We start from the raw sequence: 27,498 nt of genomic DNA, 5'->3' as shown, positions 1-27,498 counted from the left end.
CAAGCACATGATCCAGGTGTGCGAGCAGGAAGCAGATCAAAGCTGAATCCGTGGATTTCCCCAGAGAAGAAAGTGGTCATGTGCTAGAGCTGATAGCGGAAGCTGGTCTAGCGTCATGCCAGAGAACCAACCAATGCTGGCGAGGGAAGCAGGATCAACGGGTAGTGGGGAGGATCTTGCCCTGGAAAGCCATGTGGGCCATGTCCATATAGAATGATACTTGAGACCAGGGATCGCCCGGGCATTCATCACCCGGCATCAATACAGAAGAGATTAGGATCCAGTGCTGTTGAAAAACCTTAAGGATTAGGACTATGGTTATGAAGGTAATCGTTTAGGGATTGAATGTTTACAAAACAGTAAACGGGCTGAGATTGGACCATTACTAAGGAATCCTTCCGCAAAGGGCTTTGTGTTATGGCTTAATGAATGGACGGATCCAACGTCCCATCCCAACACCATAGTCAAGGACCCCTATCCTTTGACGCAAGCCTTAGGGCGTAGTCTTGGTTTCCTCATTTGGGAGCAGGTATCACAGGTGCCAGAGAAACTCCAGTTGGTGCATCAAAATGGCCAAATGCCTGCACTGAGGGTCCACAGGCAGAGGGTCTCGGGGCGAAGAGAGGATGATGGGCAGGAAGACTGCAGTGCCAGGTGGAATTCAAACACATGTCTCTAAGAAGTGCACACGGCTAGGCCAGTGCTCTGAGCCCTGATTTAGGGAAGCAGCACCGCACACTTCATGTTCTCTGGAGCCGTAGATGACTCCTTCCATTCCCAGAGTCCGCGACAATAATATCTTGGATGTCTGGACTCCAGAAATGACTCCTAGCTGTTTGTGTGTGTGGGTGGGAGAGGAAAAACGTAGGGGTCACAGGGCTGTTGCTCCAAAATATCCCAATCCTGACAATATCTAGGGATCGTATTCTTGGAGACTCAGGAAAAGCAAATCCACCTAATCTTTGCAATTCGTTGAGACCCTCCGTACAGGGATATCACAATACTGTCTCCGTAAAGGAGCAGAGTCCCCTTCTCCAGAGTCTCAGTGGGTCCTCGTGCTCCTCCAGTACCCAGAAAGACCACCCTTGGTCACTTCCTGAAGAGATTGTCTTCTTTCCTGTCTCCATTGCCTGGGCCGTCATGCCCACTGACTTATGCATGGGTAGCAGTTCTGCTTTTGTTTGTGCTCTTTCCCAAGTGGTCCAGAGAGCAAGCGTTTATTCGATGTCAGAGCAGGATCAGCGGTGAGTGGGAAGGGAGTGGACACTCCCCGAGATGGTTACCATCCAGGATAACAAATGTCCACTTTTCGAATCTCCACATTTTCACTTCCCCAACTATTCCGAGATTGGGACTGAACAGTACTTTTTGCCCCCTTCGGAAGGCTTGGCAGCTCTTGTAAACATGCTGCGGGGTCATTGATTGTGGACCAAGTGTCAGGCCCTTCGTATAAAGCGAGTCAGAGTCTCGGCAACTTGGATATGGCCGTGTGTACATGGTCATTGCCACCCGGAACCCTCATTATCAATCAGCAATACCTACACTTTCTGTTAGCATAATTGCCATCTTGTAGTAGACTTTTAATGAGTGTTCTGGGGAGCAGGAGGATGGTGGGGGGGCGGGGGTGGGGTAGCGCCCATGTCCATTAGGGGTTATCGGAAACCTTGCATCATTGCAAGGTGGGCATGCCGTGTTCCACTAATGATGACACACTCAGGCACATATAGTCAGGAGACACTTGGCCTTACATGACACATTGGAATGAGTTGCTCCCTGGGCATTGGAAGCGAATAGCATTAGGAGACCCCTGTTGGCCAAAGCACCCTGCTCTTGAGAATAGCCTTGGCCTTCACAGCATCAGTCAACGCAGCCATCAAGACACACTGCTATTAGCAATGCATCCTACCAACTCTACCACTCCTGACCTGGGACCTCAGGGGTTCCTAGCGCAAAACATCCTATTAGTCCTCGGTTAGTCTTCAAATGTCAGGAGATGACTAGAAATCCCAGGATTGGGGGGCTGTGATGTGTGAAAGAAGGACCCTACCCTGGCCACCTGCAACCAGGGCATGCGTGCCCCTTGTACAGCGGATGACACAGTGGCTAGGTATAGAAAGAGTGGATAGAACAGTTCTCATGCTTCTCCAAACTAATGAGAGGATCGTGGCCCATAGCCAGCGGTGGCACGGTGCGCATCGTTTGTGTGAGCTCTTTCTAGAACACGCAAATACCTCTGCAGCTGCTGACAGCTTTGCTCTGGATCCACACAGTTGATGAAAGAATGTTTTGGTACCTCTGCTGGAAGCTAATAACACCAGGTCTGTCAACAGAGCGGTTATCCTCACGGAGCCATTGAGGGGACCATGAACTATCATGCAGAGAAGTTGACCCACAAATGTCGTGAGCAAAAAGATGGCTGCATCCCAGGGCTGTTGGCATGAAGTGTGTAGCCTTCTGGGTGCTGAATGGGATGGTACCAGCTTTGAAACACTGTTGGGGTGCCGCTGAAGGTTGCCTGGTGCAATATCCTTGGAGCGGCACCATACAGATGTTATTCAGTGGTTACAAGAGAGCAGTCCTTTGAAGGACAGATGTTGACAGTGATTGTTATTTGACTTGCACCATGGTGCAAGAGGAGCGAGGAGGAGACCAATATGAGAATTTGAGGTTACCAATTTGGAGGATATGCAATCAATCACAGGTGGGTCAAGAGCACCGAGCTCCGTAATATACCTGACTTCCTTACAGGGCTCCCATTAGAGAAGAGACATATGTACAGCGCTGTGCAGAGGAGTAAGGGGGGGCAAGGGGAGAAGGAAAGGGGGTATATCACACCAGATGGAAAATAACTGATTAGCAACTTGTTAATGGGAGACAGCAAGGGCATTCCCAGTGTACCCCCTTCATGCCATGCGGTAGAATGGAGGGAAGTGGAAGGTCTCCGGTGGGAACGGCTCCAGTGGCAGCGAGGGTGGTCCAGGATGGTCATGGGCAGGTCACGGGCTCCCAATGCAGGAAGGCTTTCAATAGAAAGTTCTCATTGGCACGGGGGCTGCTGGTAATGGTTGGCTATTGAGAGGGGGATCGGTAGGCCAGGTCCGAATTGTGGATCTGCCCCGTTTAGAGAGGGGGTTACCCTCGTCACGGTGCCGGCACAGTCTGAGGTGCATCAACGCACAGCTGAGGAAATGCGATTGGTACACCATGAAATCTGAATGTCATGGGGGGGGGATGCCCCAAGATGCAAAGGAGGCCTGGAAGTCACTTCACAAAGGGAGCGTGTCCATTCGTCGACGCTGTACGTACCATTACATTGGAGTCACAGGAAGACCTTTAGTGCTAGCCAAAATTCCATTAAATGTAAACATGAGTTCTGAGCCAGCAAATTCTTTAGCCTTTGCCCTACCCTGGCCAAATCTGGGTAACCAAACTGGCTGCCAATGGAAGGAAAGGGCCATTCCCACGGACCTCCACTCAGTGCAGACAAAATGCCACAAAGCCGCGTCATGGGGAGGGGAGTGTTGTTTTCCATGGATTTTTAGGGTACCAAAAACAAAGTAATTTAAAAAAAAAAAAAGAACAAAGAAGAAATTCAAGATGATGCTGAGGCAGCTCAGCCCATTCAGGGCTTTGGTACCTCTTCATTTGGGTTGTTTTGAATTATTATTTTTGACAAATAAAATTAAAAAAAACTGAAAAAAATAACCAAAAAATATAAAATTGCATCTTGTTTTTACCAAAAAAAAACATAACGGGGAAGTTGAAAAGAGGGGAAAAACCCACGGTAAACCGTACGAGAAGGACAATTAGAGTGATATCTACCAGATAATGCAGTTTGTTTACCATAGCGTGTCCAATGCCTGCGTGCTTCACAGAGAGAAACACAAATCAAAACAAGAGCGAAGAGAAAAAAAGGATATAACAGAACAAAAAAGGAAGAGAGGCAAAGGAGGAGAAAAAAAAAAACAGGAGAAACTTGAGAAACCGGGAACGGGATTTTTGTGGGACAGAAAAAAAATTGTACGGTGTGGGCGAGTCGGTGAGGAGATCGTGTCCCCTCTTTCTTCCACTTATGCTCTCAGGACCAACGTTTTGTAAATTTTTTTCCATGTAAAAAATAAATGAATAACCAGGTTATTTTGTTAGTAATAAAGAAAATTCAAACCGTTAAACTGAATTAGGGAGAAAAACAAAACTCATAGCTATGAACACATTCCAGTGAATGAAATTTTGTTAGTCGGTTAATTGTTTTGGGGTGTCATTTCTATTTCAAATGGTCCATCCAGGCAAATGACACATTGTTTTGCTTCGTCAGATCCCTCAGAGTCAAGAGATTGCTGGAAAATTGAAAATCCGTAAACGTAGCGTACAGGGAATAACGGTTTTGCGGCACACAGTCCACCACAATGGAGGGGTGATGTGGGGAACACATATTAGTCTATTTGTGTGTGCAGATGCATTAATTATGAAGGCAACCTAGATCCCAAACGTCAGTGCAGGTCTGCACAACTGCACAGATCAGACACGATTCCAGGAGGGGAGTCTGACCTGTGCGGCTGTGATGAGGTCAGAGTGGCGTTGATGCACCGTACTCTTACCAGGATGCCACGAGGTACTCCAAAAATGGGAATACCTTGTGGTGAGTTTTAGCAAATTGCAGTTCATTCAAGAAATATGGGGATGCAGAACTCCACAGGGGAGCAATGTTCTGCCACAGGATGTGAGACTTCCTCTAAACCTGTCAGAGCGGCTGATTTCCCTGGATGGACCCTTTAAATTTCCGTACCCACAAAGCAGGTTAGTAACACAACACACACAGTCGTCAACAAAATCTCAAAAAAGAGGAGCAGGATCTAGAAGCAGGGCACAGGACGCTCGACATACTGGTAGTCTCTTCTGGGGGTGGTGGATGGATGGAGGAGGCTGCAGGGAAGGACAGTGGTAGTGTTCTATGAAGTCCCTAGACCTCATATAACAGAACCAGCCCATCCCCCAGCCTGATAAGGCATGATCTTGCCTAGGTACCGCAGGGACTACATGGTGCAAGCAAGTCCAGGAGAAAAGGTTGCAGTGGTGGGGAGACATCGTCAGCAAGGAATTGGAGTTGGGGAACACCCGTCAAGGCATCCCCCGAACAAAAGGTCAATGGTAACTCTGAAAGCATACCCATCATACAAAATGGGTCTTATTTTGGGGCACCTTTCTCTCTGTTCTGGTGCCCCCAGCTGCATTGACGCTCTCTTCAACTAGGGCTTTGGTAATACTCCTTCACAGGTTGCTCAACTTTAAACCCATACTGGACCCTCGACATTTATTTAGCAAGGAGTTGTAGATACCCAACCTGCCCCTATAGCTAGGAGTCTTTTTGGTAAACACAGGGGGTTTGGGAATCTTTGGCTAGAACCAACGCTGTGCGCTCTCTGAAATGGGCCAAATCGAGGACTACCCATTTGCTTGATTCCTCAGAAGGGGCTTGCTGTTATCCATGCTGCAGAGGGCTTCCTCCCAAACGATGCTGGGGATCAAAGACTAGATGCTGGGCTCTCAAATACTGGGCCCATCCTGATGGCCCTCATGGAAGAAGACCTTACTGCTTTGCAGACATGCAAGGAAGATGACTCTGATCGGGGGCCGGCTTCCAGCGGGTCTACCATTCACACCACATCTTTCAGCTTTGCTTTTGGAATTTCACAACAACTAGTGACATTTTGGAAGTGAACAGAACCAGTTTCAGGTGTTCACATCCTTTTGTTTTCTCTACGGCAGGGGTGTCCAACTCCAGGCCTTGAGGGCCGCAATCCTGGTGGGTTTTCATGATATCCCTCATTAATCTTGACATGTTCCTGGGCTTCGAGGCCCAGAGTTGGATATCCCTGCTCTACGGTCTCACATTGATTTAAGGATCACATTGATTCAAACAGCAAACCTCCTATCTACAACACAACAATGTGCTATCGGGAAGGATTAAAAGGGGTCAAAGTCATAGGGTCCTGCATTTTTTTCACTGGTACTGCCACGGTTAGTGAAGCAAAGTCAAACTCTTTGTAGTTGGTGAGTCAGATTCAAATGGCCCCCAGGTTTCTTCATGCCACCTACTGCAAAGTTGAAGCTGAAAGCTGGTGAGTCTCCGCATCTGGTGGCATGGACAATCACGACTCCCCTTTGATTCCACAAGTGAGCAGCCTTCTGGGCCACAACTGCCAGGACGCAAGGCCCTGTCTCTACCCTGTATGCATCTGACAGGGATGCAAGACCTGCGAGTGAGCCACGTGCAGACCCAACAGAGGGAGCGAGAGACACCATGAGCCCACATACAGGAGTCCTCTGACTGGACGAGAGCTCTCCTTGACATACCGCCTAGTCGATTGACAATCAGAGAAACCAATCCCCAGCAGAGAGAGCCCAGTGTGACCAGGCACGCAAAGCACCAAAGGAGGGCTTCTATGAAACCAGTGCCACTACCAGCAAGATGCAACAGAAAAGTCCCACCAGTCAGTGATCAGGCAAACAATCATGCACACAGCACAAACACACAAGCCAAGGACACCTAGACAGTAAACCACACCCTGGCTTAGTGCTCCTTGGCCACCTGCAAGCATTTCAGCGCACGTTCGTGCATTTGTGTGCCAATAAGTAGTTTGATAAATACTCTTGTGTATTTGAGTGTGCATGGCTGCATTTTAGTGTGTGTATATGGGTCCATCTGGGAATGTACGTGCACACCCTGAGAATACCTATAAGTGCCCTTTTAAGGTTTGAGATATTTTTGTGTAATTTAGGGCTTTGTGTTGGCATAAGTGATCATGAAGGAGTGCATTTTATGTGCACATTAGTGGTAGTATATGCATGGACTTGCTAAATGTCCCACCAAAGATTCAAAGCCAGGAGAAAGCCCCTAGGAGACAGTGGGTGGGCAGACGTGTCTACGTCGATCAGAACCCCTGCACCACCATTATACACGTTTCTGCACCCCGCTTGCTGCCCCAAACTCGATGACGAGCAAGACAGTGCACCCTACAGTTATGGACGGTCATCTGCCCCTTCACAAGGCTATGCAAGCAGCTGCCCAACATGTTTGTAGGGGCATGGAAGTTGCCACAGTGTGGGTGTAGCCACAGAAGACACCCACCCATGCCTGGGCCCTCTGGCAGGTGTAATGAAAGCGAAAGTCTATTAGCAGGGCCTTGCTCCTTGCTAAGCGGATTCACGCACAGGGGCTGGGGAACCACGCAGGTCCACCACCCCATGGGCAAAGAACAGTACATTGGCCATTCAAAGGCTTCTGTTATGAATGCCTTCAGAAGGGACTGCACTCATCTGCACAACACGAGGAACAACCCCTTGAATGGAGTTGCACCCCTTTGTCAAGTGCAGGCGTAGAATTGGTGCCCGCATGTTGCTCATTATAGAAGATGCCTCAAACATGGGCTCAACAGAGAGACAGTGCCGGCCGTGGAAGAAAACCACCACACTTGTTCTTTGGTAAAAAAATAGCCACGCTTATTTTTTGGATGTATACGATTTGGCCATGGCACAATTGTTCGCGGCTGAACTGACTGTGATCAATTTGGTTGTGAAGACAATTTTGCTGTGGCCAGATCCAGCCAAACTTAAACCCCCCAGGGTCCCCGATACATGCCCCCACCCACCCCCTACTTACCTTGTTGGCGTCTGCTCATCTTCTGACCCTGCGGCATCAGATCCGTCCCTCCGAAGCGGGTCGGATCCGACACCACAGGGTCTGCTTTTCTTGTTTTTTTCTGTCCCCACCTCCAAACCTCTGAAAGCGGGGGACGCCCCTGCTACTCCCAAAGGCCATCACTACTAAACATGGGGAGCGGGGGACATCTTCTGAACCGCCGCTGCCCATGTTTGGTAGTGATTACCCAATCTGATCATTTCCAAACGATTGAATGGTACTAGCCGAATTCGGCCAGATTTACCATACGATCAATTGGAAATTAACATCTAAACTACTAATATCCACACATAAACACACATCAAGTTGAAAACATACATCATTATTATTTACCCACATGTGACAGGTGGTCCAGGTGGAACCACCCACGCCACCTTCTTGGGCACTGTACAGCAGTGAGGTCCCCTTGTGCCAGCGTGGACCTCTGCGCCATACCCTATGTATGGGGGCGATCCCAGGAGGACCCTTTCTTGTCCGACATGTTTTCTCCTGACCCCGCCCCCCCGTCTCCTCCCTGTTGGTTCCCCCACCAGCCCGAATCTACCCAGTGAGAGGCAGGTTGTGTCTTCGTCACTGCACCATACCAGCCTCAGGGTCAGTGGGAGGGGAAAATCAATGACCACATGGTCCTCCCCAATGGCCTGCACACCCCTTCTTCTCATAAAAAAAGGATGGGTGGTTTGGGAAAACGAATTCCGGGGTGTTCCATCTGTTCCGTGGTGTTCCATCTGTTGTGGCTCTTGGTGGCAGGTGCGGCGGCGGGCAATGTGCGATCAGTGGCGTCGACGTGTAGGCATGAGGAGTGGACAAGCTGATGCCTCCCCGGCTCCTCTGCCTCCCTTTTAACTGCTCACATAGGCGCCACTGACCACCCGCCATCTTCCACCCCCGCCATGGCTCCTATTGTCATTCCGGTGTGTTCCTTGCAAACCCCACCCAATCCCGTGGCATCTGCTTCTGGCAGCAGCCTTTTCTCCCGCCACTCTGTGTCGCCTCCCGCGCGCCCATCCAGCGGCCCCTCCAATGGGGGAGGGGACCAGCCTTCATCAGTGGCTGACTTTCCAGGGCGGTGAATGCAGGACCAGATCTAAAAGGGACACTAATGCAATATGCACTGGCAATGCAATATCTGACATGAGGTCACCATTTATAGCAAGGTAAATACATTCTAAAATAAAGCATAGATGGATGAATTAAAAGAAACAGCGGGTAGGCCCATGCATCAGATGGCAGCATGCTAATTCCTCTTGCGTAACACCCACCCACACAGTCACTCCAGTTAGTACAGGGGTCTACAACGTTTGGGCCCCAAGATGCTTTGGACTACAACTTCCATCAGCCCTAAGCAGCATAGTCCATGGGAAGGGATGATGGGAGTCACCATCCTAACCACCTGGAGAACCACAGGTTCCAGGCCTCTGCTCCAGAAGCACCCTTTCTAAGGCAGCTCCAGGCTGAACTGTACGAGGGGCTGCGGCCCTCCATTGCACGCACGGTGCAGGCTGCATTTCACTTACCTGTCACAACACTACAATTGTTTGGCGTCCAACATTTCCGGAAGTATTGATTTTTGTTCTTCTTCTAACACCCCAATGGCAGGAAAAAATGATTGCACACAAAGCATTTTGTACCCAGATATAAAAGATGTGCCTGGCAGAAGGCGTGCCGGGAGGAGATTGCTTCCAGCCTTCCCAGAATGGCCGTTTTTCATTTCTCCCAGCGCCCAAATTGCAGAAAATGATTGTGTCATAAATATGTGTTTATAGGTTGTGCGCAGTGTGTAGTGAGATTGCACTTGAGGTTCGTGGAATTGTAGATTCCTCTCTGCCAATGGCAACACAGCGTGCAATAAGGCCTCGCGGCCTACCTTCGCCGCCTCTCGCTCTTGAGGGATTTAAAGCGTCGTTGAACAGAGCAGCGCCACCGCCATCTGCAGAAGCACGTGCCACTTCTCCACCCTCTTCGTGCACACACCCAGATGGGCTTGCCTTTTCTTGAGGACGTCCCTTTATGGATCAATATAGAAGCTAATGTTATTGGCCGCTTTCCCTCTCTCACTTCTCAGTTACACAGGATATCCTTTTTTTGTTGTACCAGCGTTTCTGTGGATCTATTTGTTTTGGTGCCTTTTTGTGGGCAGGTGTGCCTGCTAGTCTCCGGGTTTATCGCTGAGACTCTGGGTTTTTACGCTCTTCTCCAGGAGGAGCGTGCAATCTCTGGGATTTCCTGCTCTTCCAGTAACTCTGCCCACAACTTGATGTGATTGGCTACAAACAGACCGATAGTAACCAATCACATCAAGGTACGGCCCGATGAACGTAAATCTCACTCCGATTGTCATCATTTGATGTTGATTTTTTGTGGGTGGCGCAGGTAGAACTGTCACGTTTGCCCTTATGTGCAAACACGTCCCCTGCATGCAATTTTAGTCGTTTGCACTGTGAAGTGCAAAAGAAAGGTGTAAATGCAGGCGTAGTAGCCTGTATGCCATAGTCTGTTGACTTTGTAGGGGCAATTGAGTAAATGCTGCTTGGCATTTATGTATGGCAGGCAGTGTTTGCAATGGATTCCTTTGGAATCTGCCTGCTTTTAGCTGGTGTAAAAAGCAGTCAGATTCCCTAAGAATCCAAAGCACTGGCACTAGCATGAAAATATGCTGGCGTAAATGCCTGTTTCTTGGTATGATGGAGATGATGGCTGCTGCGGAAAAGGCAATTTTGTTCCTTGTCCCTTCTCTGCCTTACAAATGAATGAAAATGTGGCAAGGCAAAAAAGGAGGCCGTAAAACCTGTAGACACACATTTTAATGAGTGCCCTTTAGGCTACATCTTAATAACCATGCCCCTCCCCCACTTTAAGAGAAATTGCGAAACAGGGTCACTTGGTATATGTCATAAGCTTCCAGCGAGCTGTATTATATGATGTTATCCTACTCATGAGGGCTCTGAAAGTCAGCAGGTCCCAAACGAATAGGCCGAAATGTTGGGGGGCCTGGAGCCCCACGAGCCCCATGGTGTTGAACCGATGGTTAATGATGATTGTGTGTGTGGGTGTGGGAAGGTGTTTGTGTCTATAAGACTGAATACTGTGGAGCAGCGTTTGTTGTTGTGCTCTACACATGTGTGCAATTTATTTGTTTACAAATGTGCCCGGTTGTGCCAAGCGCATACTGGGCCTTTGTAACACTGGCTCATAATGGCTTCTCCAGGGCGGCAAGAGCAAGGGCAAGCAGTTTTGAAGAGTCGCCAGCATCAGGCCGGAAGCTTTCCTATTCCGTAAGGGACCTTTTTCTCCACTCTTGGCTGTCCTGCCTTTGAGGTAATTGGGTCCATTGGAGATTGGCATGGTGCCGGAACCATTTTAGCAGGTTCTTGACCGTTTCTGGCGATCCCTTTGCCACGGCCCTGGCCCTCCAGCTGCATGCCTAGTAGCCATTTCACACGGGATTCTGAAAACAATCTCACAAGTCCAGGCCAAGAAAGTAGAAGTCGATAAACCCACTTGGTGGATTCCCAGAGCTGACTGGGGAAATCGACGCTCTGTGGGGTTTCTGAGAAGAGACGAGCTGAGAGGTTGTGTTGCAGGAGTTTGGAGAAGTGCAAGAAGATTTGTGAGGGGTTGTGGTGAGTCAAGGTGCCTGAGGCCTAACACAGACATGACATATGTATCCTCTGTCAGAGGCTGTCATGTAGATGGCGAAGGTCCTAACAGCAAACGGATAAACGGGAGTGGGGGGCGAAGCAGTCAATGTGAGACGAGGGCCTGGTCACACTACACCCCGGCTGCCGCTGCTACTTTCTAAAGCCAGACGCTGAGCAGTGGGAAAACGCATCAATGCTACAGTCTGTTTGATAAACAGACAGCAATTAGCCAATAACCTCAGACCACAGGGGGCCTTCTCTCAGGCCATGCTGAGAGTTTGCTTGAGCACCACCAGATAGCCATGGAATCAGAAGAGGAGTTTGACCGAGCAGCACGTTCGGTCTAGTTTAAAGGGCAGGAGTTGTTAGACCGAGAGCCTGGTGTCATTTCAAGGACCACTTTGGATATGCAGAGCCCCAGGCATGCATCTTCACATGTCTGGTGGTTAACATGCAGAAGACAGGTCCTTGATATGAACCCAGGCATACACGGGCCAGATGACCCTCACACCATTGTATGTTCTTGCTCACAAAAGCTTTGATACACCTTTTGGAAGGATGTTCATTCGACCATCCATGGTGTGCAGGTAGGCTCGGAACAGGCACATGTAACTGCCTGATGATTCCAAGGTTCGGCAACCTTTGGCTTTCCAGATGGTTTGGACAAAACATCTGGAAACATGTTGGGCCGAGATAGTCGAAATTGCTATGATCTCATCTAATAAGATGTCGAGACAAAGGACATTGTGGCAACCATATTGTTTGGGTACTTACACATCAGCAAGATTGTTTTAAGTTGGTGATCAAATTGAGTGTTTTGTAGTTAGAATATATGGGACTTTAAATATTTTTGAACTGTGTTATGTAAATGTTTTTAAGGAGAATGGGAAATGCAAAAAATAGTTGAAGATTGATTTGTTCTCGTGAATTGTTTGTCAAAACGAATTGTAAATTATACTGTCGAATGGGCACTTTATAACAACCTCTGTAAACAAGTGGTTGATTTCGGTCTACGGGATTGCATTACAGGGCCTGCGGCAGTGGCACTGTAGTTATGGTTAAGTTGCTCAATTCATAGAAAGAGCACTTTTTGTGTGGCTTATAACTTTGGCACCGTTCAACGCATCCTTACCAAACTGCAAAAAAAAATTATGTGGCCACCTCAGAATGATTCTGCGAAATTTGGTTTGGTTTTGTCCAAGGCGGGGCAAAGTTATAGTGGGGGTCCAACATTTTTGAAATTCTCATAGACACAATGGAAAAAAGAATGTGCTCTCGCCTACAGCCCAAACCGCTGGATGCAATTCCACCAAACCTGCGCAAGGACTGTTGGCTTGATCCCAAAATCGTGCTTTTGGAAATTTGGAGCAAATCCTTGGCATAGTTTATTTTTTAAATGGCCAAAAAGTAGAAAAATATGTGTGATATCTGGGTCCAAGTGGAGTGTGACATTCACGGACATCATATTGGCCCGCTGGTTGGTCAATTAAAAATGTGAGGTGCGTCCAAACTGGTGGTTTGTTCCCAAAATCGTGCTTTTATAAATTTGGAGTAGATCCATCCAGTAGTTTTGTAAAAAAAATGGCTAACAAGTAAGAAACACATCATTAGTGATATCTGGGTCCAGTCTGTATACTCATTTCCTGATCCAGTCCGCGGAAACCCCCTGGACCAATCAGACAGCACTGTGACATTCACAGACATCATACGCACCTGTTGGTCGGTCAATTAAAAATGTGAGGTGTGTCAAAACTTTTTAAACAGACGCCATGTTGGATTCGCGAACTGCTCCCGTAGTCCGCGAACATTGCGATAAAAACATATTAAAAACTTTGTTGACATTTGTCGACTCTGCACAAAAGTTAACAGAAAGATTATAGACCCAACCTTGAATGTTTGTGCAAAGTCTGAATGGATTTTGTCAAGGGGGCGGCTAAATTATAGGATTAAGTTTTGTACATACATTTTGACACTTTAAAAAAAAAAAAATTGACAATTTGCAGCCAACTCTTGCAAGGAGCATAGGCAAGGTCCAAAAAGCATGGGTTAGCACATGTGTGTGGTTTATATTTTGAAAGGTGTTATTATGTAGGTACCAAAAATTGTGATATACCTTTGGTGACTGAGGTATAGCCTGGCCATGGGCAGTGGATAGATTGCCCGGGTCATGGCCATGACCTGGACAATCTTGCCACTGGTCATGACCACGAGGGACCAGCAATGTGGTTAAAGTGGGCATGGCCACCAGGGACCGGCTATGTGGTAAAGGTTTTCGTAATCAGCATAGGTTTGAATGGGAAAATGCATTCTGCCAGTTGCTACAGCCAAAAGTGCTGGATGGGATTGCAGCCAACATGCGCCAGGAGCATCAGCAAGGACCTCAAAGCATGGTTTTGAAAATCTGTCCTGTATTTTATTTTTTTCCAAAGTGTCAAAATATAAATACACTCATTAGGATATAACTTTGGTCCCTGGGCAGTGGGCCTGGCCCTGAGCAAGGAAAAATGTTCTTATTGGGGAATGCGGCATGGTCAAAGCCCTAGGTTTGAATTGGAAAAAATATTCTGCTTGCGGCTACAGCTTGAAGTGCTGGACGGGATTACAACAAACCTGCGCGAGGAGCACCAGCATGGACATGAAAGCATGCTTTTGCAAATCTGTCCTGTGTTTTACTTTTTTGAAAGTGTCAAAAAGTTAGTAAAAAAAATTGTGATATAACTTTGCTGCCTGTGCAGTGGGCCTGGCCCTCTGCAAGAACAAAAAGTCTATTCTGTTTTGCTTATTGGGGAATGTGGCACGTGCGAAAGTGTGGAGACTGGCCATAGCTGCAAACCATGAGCACTGGCCATTGGTCACATGATGGGGGTATAGTGGACACTGAACTAGGATGCAGGGTAGGTGCAGTGGATAAAGAGTGTGGTTTGGTGGAGCTGGGGCATGGTCAAGCCTCATGCCCTGGGCAATTCAACTAGGACTTGCGTCCCCAGAATGTGCTGCTGATAACAACGCACATCAGTATGGGTTGCAAAAAATATGTTTGTGAAAGAAGGTTTATAGTTCTTTCGTATATGTTAAAAGAGGAATTATTAAAAACTTACATACAGTGATGTAACATGAAACATATGAAAATTCACAGAAAACACAGGTATAAGGAGGTTGTAGCAAATTAGGGTGCTGTGGTAAAAACCTATGAAATTCAGTGAAAAAACGTTGTTAAAGGGACATTATGGTTAAGTTGCACTAATAAAAACCTTTGTTAAAGGTACGTTATGGTACAAGTAAAACTGGAAAACCTGTGAAATTGGCCAGTTATGGTAAGCTAAGCAACCATAACTTGTGCCACCACCGTGCAGCATGGAAGATAGTGTGCCTGGGATTGATTCCTATATTGACTTTTGTTTTTACTCAAAAATATAAGCGACAGCCGGTTTTTGCCGAATGGCGGCCTGCCTTTATTAGCGCTGGGTGGGGAAGAATGAGCAGGTTGAGGCAATGGGACCCAGGCAAAGAGGAGGGGGATGAGGGGCGATGGCAGAGGTGCACGAAACGGAAGGCTGCAAAGAGGGAATGGCGGTTGCAAAGGCAGCCTTCACAGTCAAACTGCTGGCCTTGAAGGTGAGCAGGGTGTTTCAGGTGTGTCCCCCTCACCTATGTGGTGACTGGTGCAATGGTGGGTGGGAGGGCCGCATAGGTGTCCACCACACTGAGTAAACACAGAGGGAGCACGATGTATTACTTCATTTTGCCAAAGCCCAGGAAGAAGGGCTTTGCCAAAACCCGGCATGCACACACAACTATGGATCAATTAGAATACACCCTTGCAGCTGAAAGCAATTGCACCACGGACAGGTTCTTGCTCGTCACGGTCCTTACTTCTCAAGGTGTACCACCTCCACTGTGGGAATCCTTTTCCAGAATTCTTCTTTTTAAGGCCCTACCTCCTGATCATTAGGGGTATAATACCTCCTCATTAACACAAAACCTACTTGTTTCAATTTCCTGCCCTCCAGACAGAACTGCTAGGAGAGTTTTCTAGGAATATCCTCTAAACTGGGCTAAGATTAGCTGCTGAGTTTCAAACTGAAAGGTACAGGACCAGATGTGGGTAAAATCCCAGCCACAATGGCATCCTCACTCAGAGAGGCAACTGTGCTACATGTCTAAAGGGACAGGACAGGGTGAAGGTTGAATCCCTGTCAGTAATGCAATCTTTGTGCAACCTCAAAAAGGCTACTGGGCTTCAGACCTCTGTGTATTGGACAGAAGACGGATTGGACCCCACCTCGATTGCTTTATTGTGAGGTCCTGCTGCACGAGGACTGATAGTTTGAATTGGGGAAGAACTGCAGTGGCCCCCAAGTGTTCTATGGGACCCTGCTGGGTGAGGGGTACCAAGTTGAATCATATGAGTGAGGTTGCCTTCCTAAAAACAACACGCCAGAGAGTTTCTGGAACAACAGCGGCAGATTAGTGCGTTACGTCAAATCATTATTTGTTTGATCCTTTCTATCTGCGCCTAATTGGTGTATGGTTGTACAATCCATGCATGTCTGATTCACAGATAAAGAATGGTACCAGCATCAACCCCTGTTTGGCGACATAGTTGTAGAGGAGCAGGTGGATGCATTTTCCCTAACTCCCGCCCCCTTACCACCATCATACTGGAATAGCAAGAGAATGGCTTTGTGTGAGACTTCATGTGTTATACTTATACCTCATCGAGTGTACGAGGGATGATATGCACTTAGACAACCATGCCGAATGTACCCTCGCACTGATAGTGTGGAAGGATTCTGTATGGAAGGATGTTAGCATGAAACATTGGACGTCATGGAGCACTGAGTGATATCTGACATGGGCAGATTGATGTCAGAAAGAAGATATACAAAGCCATGCTGAAACTATATGAAAATACTGAAGATTAATGATGTAACTGAAGTGACAAGAGAAATGTATACAAAATGATAAAGTAATCATGAATGTAAAAGAAGCTAAAGTAACTTAATGAACAATAAGCGTAAATACGCAGTAACGCAAGGTAGAAAAGATACATAGACACTTGCTATAGAGGAATATATAACGTGGCAAAAATTCAACTCAACTACCTCAGAAACTGACCAGGGTTGAATAGTTAGGAGACGCTGGAAGAACAGCTTTGTGTGCTGAACAAGGAGGTGTCGATGTTGACTTGGGATCAAGGTGGCTATTTTGAAGGAATAGCAGCAAAGCACAAAGGGAGGCAGATGGATGAGTCATGGACATGAGACATATCTCTCTAAGATTAAAAAAGAAGAAAACATCTGCATGAGCCAGGTATTGGCCAATTACTAGTGTATAAAGTCTATTCACGGTAGAGTAAGTAAAAAACAAGGGCTATTCATAAAGCCTTGAATGAAGATAGGGATGTGCTTTCACTCCTTTGAATGTCCTAGAACAGAGAACAGGCTACAAGGTCAACTACAGATGGGAAACGTTGGCTTGTGGCCGGACTGATGAGAGATGATGGACTAATTGATAAAGTAGGGAGTAATCTGATGGGATTCAAACACCTGGGTTTCCGTTTCCTTACGTGCTGCTATCCGAGTCGAAAGTCCAAGTTTGGGTGGGAATGCCAACCAATCACTGGGTGTATGGACCAACCTGCTATGCAATGTTGCATAGACCAATCCGCTGTCACTTTGTTTGCTATAATCAGTATTATACGTATTTAGAGTTAGAGGGTTGCATTACAGATAAGAGACAGCCAATGAAGTATTAAGCCATACACCTTCTGTAAGTAGAAATGTTCCCCTAATCCAATCCCTCCCGCTAGTAGGGTTTATGGTTTGCCATGTAGGATGGCGTCATAGATGATGCATATTGAGGTATAAGACCCCTGTGTAATCGAGTTTGTTTGTGAGTGTGCAAGCATCAGTCCGATGTCTGCCAGATGACCCTGCTTTATTAAATTGAGAATAAAGTAGTACTTTGCCATATTCCTTGAGTCTGTCTGGATATTTGGTCTGAGAACTTTATCGGTAATTCTATCTAGCACAAGAGATGCTTTAAGGTGCTAGCGCACATAGTTTTTCATGGGATATAGTGGGGCTCAGCAGATGAGACAAGCAATCTTTGACGTTGCTGCGAACATCCCTCCATAGCCTGCTTATAGGGAGAATGGAAATGATGAAACATTGGATTGGTTCAGATCCTTGTTAATTGATGGGAGGCTATGAAGACATGTTGGTAATAGTGTACTTGCCAAGACTAAACAATACATGCAATGAGGGGTCATATGCCATTTGCAGACCAGCCCCTGGATCTGCTGCTTCCCGATGCGTCATCCTTGATCCTGTTAAAAATCAATATGGCTTCCCTTTTTGCTCTAACAATCACAGCATTACCGTCTTGTCCACTCTAGAATGCATTAGTTATCTGCCTGGTGTACCCATACAAAATGGGTTCGATAGAATACATGGAGAGTGTTTCGCCAATGACCTCAATGTCAGGTACTCTCAGGGTTATTGCGTATCAGTCCCACAAAGGCTGTTTTCCCTGTAATACGACGCACCGAGGGAACCGAGGGAACTATTGAAGCCGGGATCCCGATTGAGATGGCCAATAGGCAGATGATGTATGGGCTTTGCTCTGCCCCTGGGTTCTCCGGCGGGGGCACACAATGCCAGAGCCGCTCTTCTTCCACACACGCCCATGACTGTCAATGCCGCAGGGTAACTATAGACCCATTACGTGACTATACGCCGCGGAGCAGACTGCACCATGCACCGTCCCAGCGGCTGCAGTGTATCAGGAGCCGCACTAAGTCCCTGAATTTCTTCTACCCTCTTATTTCCTCCAGGCTCACAGATGAAGTGCTCCAGGAGTGGCTGGGTCTCTGCTAGGACCCCGAGAGAGTGTTTCAAGTGATGCCAATCCCTAGTACCTCTGGGGTGCCACTGAAGTGCACTACAGGCTGTGGGTTTGTCCACGTCAGGCCGCTGGGTGAAAGGGCAATTGCGAGGGTGGTCCCAAGAACCTCTGTTAGTGCTCAGCACACATGTCACCTTTGAGGACCCCCCCAATGCGGGAGATGTGCACAGACGGCCCACCTCGCCGTCTGTCGCCCCAGACACGATACCCGAGGGAGTGTAGGTTGAAATCCATTAACAAGCCTTTTGGCACTGTCATCAGGGTCAGTGGAGTTGAGACAAGCTGGCATGGTCCAAGCTGCGGCAGTTGTGCCCCCACGCCCCAAGGATATCAGGGAGGTTGGGCCATGTGGAAAAACTGCATAACTAGGCGTGCTCAGACCCTTGTGCAACAGGGCTAGTTACATAAACAGTGAGTCAGGAAGTAGAAGCCTGACAGGTGTGTGTGTGTGGGGGGGGGTGTTTCAATGGTTGGGGTGAGGACACCGGTAAAAGTAAAAAGGAAGGTGTACAACACAAAGCACAATTTTGTGTTAACATTTTTGGCAAAAATGTATTTGAGAACAAAACACATCGTTCCTAAAAGGCAAGCATACAACCACTTAACATGAGCACGGCTTAACCAAACAAAAGAGTGGCACAGGTAGTGAGCACCATAAACAAACTTCCAGGACTACATGGGGGGTACTCGATGCATGCCCTATAACCCTCACATAAGGCTAAAATACTACCTATCTTGACTTATGATGAGGAAATATGGAGATGGAACTTTGACAAAACTTGTGAAAACGAAAAAAAAACAAGTATTGAGTAGATTTGCCTTGAATGTAATTTAACCAGCCGTCTGCAATGCTTACCGCTCAATGGAGGGGCAATTCAAAGACGGTATCATGGGACAACTTGGTGAAATATATGGAAGGTTTGATATAAATACGGAAGGCCTAACAGTAAGTTTAAACTCTTGATTACACGTACACTGCAGTTACAGATGAGGGAACAACATCTTGTGAATGTGGCATCACTTGTGAATAGTGGAGTGTACTTCGATACGTATTTCAACGGTACAAGACCTACTTCCTCTTTTAAAGCCTAACCACATAGTTCTATAGGGAGCAGTTATATGGCCCTTACATTGAATTATGTGAACACACTAGAGACTGTAGGGGGTTGGAAAAGAATACCCCAAAACAAACGTTATTGCCGGTTCTGTGGTAAGATGGTTATTGAAACTATCCAGCATTCAGTGTTGGAATGATCAGGCCACATTACACCAGTGGTGGTCCGGAAACAAGGGTTCGGTAAGCCTGCCAGCACCCTTTCTTCCAGACAGCCGCATTCTGAGTCTGGCTGCTAGGGCCTCATCACCTGACAGGTCTGACCCTGCTGGGCGCAGTGGCCCCTGCAGGCAGACCCTTCACGAAGGCACTGGCACTGTTAGGAATGGTGCCGGTGCTTCTGGGAACCCATGGACAGGAATGGGGATTAACATTTTCCGGCACCTCGCTTCCCGGTCTGCCCGGGCTTGTCCCGGTGGCACCTCGCTTCCCGGTCTGCCAGGTACTGGTGAAATGTTACGAGTCTGACCACCGAGGTGGCACCGGGAGGGTTACCGCAGGACTCGTAATGAGGCCCATCGTTTCTTACTGAAATATAGCAATAGTATTGGAAATTGTGATATACGGGAATTGTGGAAAACGTTTTTACAGGTTTATGATTTTAACTTAATGGGAAGTTATTGTGAATATGTTTTTAAGATTTTAAATGAGATTGAGGAATAATATCTGACATTTTGAAGAGCTCAACATGATGGTATGAATATGTTTGTATACATTGGGATTGTGGTAATTGTTTAAAATTTGGTTGTATGTACAAGGTATTTTATAAGACTGAGTAGGGCGGTATCCCGGCGGTAATACCACCCATGCTAATAGCGCTACCACCACCCGGTCCAGAGCTTTTAGTGCCGGATCACGGGTTTGGCAGAACGGTCCTTCCCCATTCCCCATTGGGCCCATTTGGTAATTTCCCATGTTGTGCCCTGTGAGAAGAGCAAGCTGGCAACCTGGGTATGTCTGATCTTTTGAGAAAAATAGTGGCTTGCAGAAAAGGTGCTAGTATTTTATATAGCACTAGAACGCTGCCATACATATGCTTACTAACACTTTGAGAAACGGCAGCATGCTGCAAAGAAAGTACACCGGTTGCAGAGTGCTCCCTGCATCAAAACACATGTTGCAGAGAGCTGCATCCAAACATGCGTTGCAGAGAGCTGCCTGCATCAAAGCACACGCTGCAGAGAGCTGCATCCAAACATGCGTTGCAGAGAGCTGCCTGCATCAAAGCACACGCTGCAGAGAGCTGCATCCAAACATGGGTTGCAGAGTGCTGCCTGCATCAAAGCACACATTGCAGAGTGCTGCATCCAAACATGGGTTGCAGACAGCTGTATCCAAACATGCGTTGCAGAGAGCTGCCTACATCAAAGCACACGTTGCAGAGAGCTGCCTGCATCAAAACACGTGTTGCAGAGAGCTGCATCCAAACATGCGTTGCAGAGAGCTGCCTGCATCAAAGCACACGTTGCAGAGAGTTGCATCCAAACATGCGTTGCAGAGAGCTGCCTGCATCAAAGCACGCGTTGCAGAGTGCTGCATCCAAACATGTGTGGTAGAGAGCTGCATCCAGTGGTCGAAGTGTATGAAAAGAAGTAGTGAAACTATGTTCCCTGCCGGCCTGCACCCACTCCCCACAAACCCCATCACCACGCCCTATCCCACGCGTAATGCAACCCCACAAACAAATGCACCTGCGTTTTAAGGGAATGTTCAGTGCAGTGCATGATTCAATTGCTTCCTAATCGTTTATTTTAAAACGAAACCATTCTGGAACGGTTTCCTTTCAAAATAAAAGTATAGGAACAGTAAAACTTAATTTAAAAAAGTTGAGGAACACCGCTCCTGACTGCTCCCGCTCACTTTGTCCACTCGCTGCATCAAAGCACACGTTGCAGAGTGCTGCATCTAAACACGTGTTGCAGAGAGTTGCATCAAAACACGGGTTGCAGAGCCACATCAAAAGACATGTTGCAGAGGGCTGCATCAAAAACATGTTTCCGAGAGCTGCATCAAAACATGTTGCAGAGAGCTGCATGAAAACAGGCGTTGCAGAGAGTTGCATCAAAGCACACGTTGCAGAGTGCTGCATCTAAACACGCGTTGCAGAGATTTGCATCAAAACACGGGTTGCAGAGCCGCATCAAAAGACATGTTGCAGAGGGCTGCATCAAAACATGTTGCAGAGAACTGCATGAAAACACACGTTGCAGAGAGTTGCATCAAAGCACACGTTGCAGAGTGCTGCATCTAAACACGCGTTGCAGAGATTTGCATCAAAACACGGGTTGCAGAGCCGCATCAAAAGACATGTTGCAGAGGGCTGCATCAAAAACATGTTTCCGAGAGCTGCATCAAAACACGTTGCAGAGAGCTGCATGAAAACACGTGTTGCAGAGAGTTGCATCAAAGCACACGTTGCAAAGTGCTGCATCTAAACACGCGTTGCAGAGATTTGCATCAAAACACGGGTTGCAGAGCCGCATCAAAAGACATGCTGCAGAGGGCTGCATCAAAAACATGTTTCCGAGAGCTGCATCAAAACACGTTGCAGAGAGCTGCATGAAAACACGCGTTGCAGAGTTGCATCAAAGCACACGTTGCAGAGTGCTGCATCTAAACACGCGTTGCAGAGATTTGCATCAAAATACCGGTTGCAGAGCTGCATCAAAATACATGTTGCAGAGGGCTGCATCAAAAACATGTTTCCAAGAGCTGCATCAAAACACGTTGCAGAGAGCTGCATGAAAACACGCGTTGCAGAGAGTTACATCAAAGCACACGTTGCCGAGTGCTACATCAAAACATGCATTGCAGACTGTTGCATCAAAACACGCATTGCAGACAGTTGCATCAAAACACGCGTTGCAGAGAGTTGCATCAAAATCTGCATTGCAGACAGTTGCATTAAAACACGCATTGCAGACAGTTGCATGAAAACACCTTGCAGAAAGCTGCATGAAAACACGCGTTGCAGAGAGTTGCATCAAACCACACGTTGCAGAGTGCTGCATCTAAACACGTGTTGCAGAGAGTTGCATCAAAACATGGGTTGCAGAGCCGCATCAAATGACATTTTACAGAGGGCTGCATCAAAAACATGTTTCCGAGTGCTGCATCAAAACACGTTGCAGAGAGCTGCATGAAAACACGTGTTGCAGAGAGTTGCATCAAAGCACACGTTGCAGAGTGCTGCATCTAAATACACGTTGCAGAGATTTGCCTCAAAACACGGGTCGCAGAGCCGCATCAAAAGACATGCTGCAGAGGGCTGCATCAAAAACATGTTTCCGAGCTGCATTAAAACACGTTGCAGAGAGCTGCATGAAAACACGCGTTGCAGAGAGTTGCATCAAAGCACACGTTGCAGAGTCCTGCATCTAAACACGCGTTGCAGAGATTTGCATCAAAATACGGGTTGCAGAGCCACCTCAAAACACATGTTGCAGAGGGCTGCATCAAACACCCTGAGAGAGACCCTTAGGAGGCTTGATGCTCTTCGATTCTCTTTCTAGGGTCGGGTACCTGGGTCGCTCTGAGGACATTTTCAATAATGAAATGTTTTGTTTTTCAGCGTGTATACCGCTTCTATCCCCACCATAGTAGTCTCACAGCACCGAGGCTTGTCTGAGGCGTGCTGTATTGTGCTGCTCCTGCCTCGTGCCTCAATTATATTGTTTTTTGGTGATCATTTTTATCTGAAAATCCTGCCAAATAGGAACTTTGGCGGCACTGATGCTTAACTCTGCCAGACTTTTTCGTCTGCAATGCAGGCTGTATTTGTGTGCTTGGGAAGGCAGGGGAGAGGGGGTAGCACCCCAACACACCGAAGTGCCACGGAGAAGATGCCCACCTCAGAAAGACCTTGAGGATCACTTGGAATCAGAAGCCAACAGCCAGCAGCAAAGTCGTGTCAAAGCAGCTCGACAAATATACGGGGGTTCACACAGCATGCAGGATCCTGCTGGAAACAAATTTTTACAGGTGGGGGGAAGTGGGGCGTCACGCGCAGGCGGGGCATGAGGGAGCAGAACATGAGATAGAGTCCTCCTCCCACGGGAACTTCAATAGAAACATCAACGGTCCTCCTCAACCCAATCACAGAGCCACCCACTTGAGGGCGGTCTTACAGTGGCAGATTGGGCTATTTCCCGCACAACTGGGCTACTCAGAATCCAATTGTGCGTGGAATTATGGGAAGTGTGCGGACTGGCAATTTTTGGGCTAGTTTGGACGGCAATGGTTTGGCAATTTACTGTTTCTCCATATCCTCTCTGTAGAGGCGGAAGTGCAACACAGAGCAGTGGCAATACAGCACAGTGACGTGTCATTGTAAGGGACAGAATTACCTTTAGTTGAATGTCTGTAACGAAAATGAGACCTGACTGCGAGACACACACATGCAGCGTAGCTTGGGGCTGCAGCCAGCCAGCACCTCTTAAGGAGCTGGCAAACCCATTTCCTTTGTCATCAGCAAACCCTTCCTTATGCGTGATGGCCGCACATTTCTGAACAACTGAAAGACTCAAAACGCCACCCATTAACTGGAAACCATGGGGCAATTTCCAGAGCAGTTAAAGGGGCTGGTCTGTCTTTGTTTAAAGATTGGTGAAGACCTATGATGGGGGGGCGGGGGGGGTGGGGGTTTGCTTTGTCAGAACACGCTGCTTGCAATCAGCGATGTTCTCTCGCTGTGACTGCACATCACTGATTGCACACAGTGCTTTTTGCGGAGCCGTCCAGGCAGTCACGGAGGTGAGGGATTCACACAAGAGCTTCCCATATAGCGATTTCATTCCTCATCCCATTCGGAAGCTAGTCCAGTCCTGGATTTAACTTTGCATTCTGGGACTTGTAGCCAGTCCTGGGTTTCCCCCCTTATAATCCAAGGAATATATCTCCCAGAATGCCAGGGTAAAAACAGGGATGGACTAGTATCTCCTGAATGGAGTGATGCATGCTAGGATGCATGCCCTTGTATTTTGATTCCCTCCCCCCAGTGTCTGGGCAGATAAGGCAAAACACACTATGTCCTCTGGTGTTAAATCTTTGTTTCAATTGAATGTCTGTGTACCTGACATCCAGTTTTTAATGTGAGATCTTCAAAAAGCGGTGTTACATGCATGCAAAACATATTTTTTCACCAGGAAAATGACACCCACGTAGAAGTATTTTATTGGGCTAATTTTGGGCTAGTTCTTAACTCCATTTGGGCTGTACATGTATTTTATTTTTTATTTATGGTTATTTGTATGGTGCTTACACAACAAGAACGTCTCTTGAAACGCCACAAGGCAAAAGGGAGGGGAACAAGGGAGCAAATAAACCATGGGAGTGACAATTAATAAATAAGAAAAAGAACAGACAACAGTCCTACTAGGTCATGTGACATTCAGAACATGCAAGTGCAGAGAAAAAAGGGGGTGAGGGTGGGGGGCAAGGGAGTAAGTGCTAAGAAACCCCAAGGGGTCGGGGTGCCAAGGTGCCTGTTGGGGAGGCAACAGGTAAGTGCATAGGCAGAGGCCTCCCAAGCCAAGAGGGAGGTCTGACACCCATCAGGTAAGTGCAGGTCTGGCACAAACATCCAACTAGTAGGTTTAGGCCCAGAGGGTAGTGCAGTGGGGGGGGGGGGGGTGGAAGTTGGTGGTGATTGGGCAAAATGGCCAGGACCCTATTGAACTCTTGAGGGACTGGGCTGCCAATCTCAGCAGCTGAGAGGATGGTAAGCATGGGATGGAGAGAGAGAAGGAGGAGGAGAAGAGAAAGGTCTTGAGTTGTTCGAGGAACTTGAGGTGATCTGGTTCAAGACGGAGGAGTGGGAAACTGTTCCAGAGGAGAGAGCCAGCCAAAGAGAGAGATCTGCCCCCAGCTCTCTGCTTGGAGAAGTGTTTGACCAGCAGAGAATTGGAGCCAGAAGATCAAAGGGATCTGGAGGGAGAGTATTTAGTGGGAGAGAGTTGCAGGTAGCGTGGTCCTAGGCCCGTACAGCCTTATGGATAATGTAAAAGGTCTTGAATCTGATCCTTGCGGCAACCGGGAGACAGTGGAGAGGTTTTAGAGCTGAAGAGATATGGTCCCTGGGCTTGAGGCCAAGTATAAGTCTCGCATCCCTGTTTTGGATTAGTTAAAGAGGGCTGAGGGAAGAAAGAGGTAGGTTGAGAAAGAGGCTGTTGCAGTAATCCAGCCTGGAGAGGACCAGAGCTCTAGTGACATTGTTCTGGGGGAAGGTGATGAAAGGGAGAGTGCCTCTGAGGAGGTGAAGTTGAAACTGGGCCTTCTTGGCAACATCCAGGATGTGAGGAGTGAACGAGAGAGAGGGGTCGAAAATGACCCCAAGGTGACTGGCTACAGTGGAAGGAGAGTGAGGAGAGCCCGTAGAGGGCGGCCAGAATGCAGGAGCGATACAGGGAATAGGAGTCCTGATAGGAAGAATCTCAGTCTTATTGGCATTAAGACATATATCATTGGAGGTTCACCAGGACTGCATAGCAGACAGGCAGTCTGGGATGAAAGAGGAGGAGGAAGGGAGCTTGAAGAAGAGTTTTGTGTCATCTGCGTAACACTAGAAATGAGGAGAGAAGATGGAGATCAGATGAGCAAGAGGTGCAAGGTAGATATTGAAGAGCCAGTGCGAGAGGATAGAGCCCTTGGGAACACAACATGTAGATAGAGTGCTGGTGGAGGACAAGAAGAACAATGGAACATGGGAGGGGCAGTCAGTGAGGAAGGAGGTCCACTAGTCCAGTGCCCGGTCTGAGATGCCAAGAGTATCTTGGAGCCGCTTTATGAGGATAGAATGTTTGACCGTATCAAAGGCAGAAGAGAGGTGAAGGAGAATGAGAACAGCAGGAGAGTTAGAGTCAAGAGTTGCCAACAGTTCTTCACGGGTGTTCAGGAGAGCAGTTTCCATGCCTCTGGATGCTCAGCATCCAGATTGATGGTCATTTAAACAACCAACGAGCTCAGTGTGTTGGGTCAGCTGGGGTAAGACCAACTTCTCAAGGAGTTTCCCAAGGAAGGGTGTGGTAAAGTTAGGTCGGTAGTGGGCCGGACGCAAGTGGTTGGCTGAAGGCTTTTTTAGTTGGGGGTGTACAAGGGAATGCTTCAGAGAAGAGGGGAAAGAGCCAGATGTTAAGGAGTGGTTGCAGAAGTTAGCAAGAGCTGGATCAAGGGAGGGGATGTTGTCCTTAACGGTTCTGGAAGAGGAGGGAGAAACCTATTTGGATGAGACCTTCGTTAGAGCTGACTACTCTAGAGATCTCATCCGTTGTGATAGGTGAGAATGAGGAGAGAGTGGGAGGGGCTGGAAGAGAGGCCAAGGAAGGCCGGGGTACAGGGTGAGGAATGGAAGAAGGGCATGAAAAGAGAGAGAGGTTAGAATGTCCTGGTTTTAGAGGAGAAATGGGTGGCCAGTGCAGTACAGATGGCCTGAGAAGGAAGAGGTGAGGTGGAGACTGCAGATGGATTGGCTAGTTCCTTGCAGATTTTGAAGAGTGGATAGAGAGATGGTAATGCCTTTGGAGCAGGCAACAGGCCAGTTTGTCAGAGGATGAGCCTGAGGTCTGCCACTTCCATTGAGTAGCTCTGCACTTGAGTTTCAGAGTGGCTAGCTCGGAGTTGTTCCAGCTGTTGCACTTAGAGTCAGGTTTCAGGCGGATCCTCATGAAAGGGGCAAGAATCTCAAGAATGTTAGTGATGGCAAGATGAGGATTGCCAAGTGAAAGTCAGTGGGAGAGTCAAGAGGAGGGGAAGGAGGAAGTGGAGACAAACACAGCACCTGATACTCGCTTCATAGGTCGGATGACAGTGAAGGGGACTGGCAGTGCCAGTAGAAGCTTGGTCAGGGTGGCAAGAGATTCCAGGTGAGAAGAGAGGAGAGAGTGGTCAGACCAGGAGAGAGGGGTAGTGAGAGGATTGGAGAGCGGGAGATCAGTGGGGATGAAGGCATCCAGAGTGTGTCTGGCCGAGTGGGTAGGGCTAGTGGGGAGAGTAGTGAGAGAGGGGTACAGAGATCACGGAAGAGTAAGGAGGCAGGAACAGTGGAATCAAGGTGGATGTTGAGTAGGAGGAGTTTAGAGGTAGAGGTCAGAAGGCAGGAGGTGAAGTCAGCCCATTCAGAAAGGAAGTTAGACACAGGG

At 47.8% G+C, this 27,498-nt stretch overlaps 1 protein-coding gene across 25 annotated transcripts in view; it reads right to left on the bottom strand.

The window, feature by feature from the left end:
- The window catches only part of NRXN2 (neurexin 2), a 2,524,532-nt gene that overhangs the window by 1,214,943 nt on the left and 1,282,091 nt on the right, over positions 1-27,498 (bottom strand). For 13 of the 25 annotated variants that reach the window (XM_069645062.1, XM_069645065.1, XM_069645068.1 and 10 more), the window contains one exon: positions 3,823-3,867. The exons of 6 other annotated variants lie outside the window; for them this stretch is intronic. In XM_069645062.1, coding sequence (XP_069501163.1) covers positions 3,823-3,867 — 45 coding nt within the window. The remainder of the gene's footprint in view (positions 1-3,822; positions 3,868-27,498) is intronic. 6 more of the 25 variants (XM_069645063.1, XM_069645066.1, XM_069645050.1 and 3 more) reach the window with 1 other exon arrangement.

This window comes from Ambystoma mexicanum, chromosome 2p, assembly GCF_040938575.1.
Source record: "Ambystoma mexicanum isolate Mex_15411 chromosome 2p, UKY_AmexF1_1, whole genome shotgun sequence".
NCBI classification, from domain to species: Eukaryota; Metazoa; Chordata; class Amphibia; order Caudata; family Ambystomatidae; genus Ambystoma; species Ambystoma mexicanum.
This window is presented reverse-complemented; position numbering and strand designations above follow the sequence as displayed.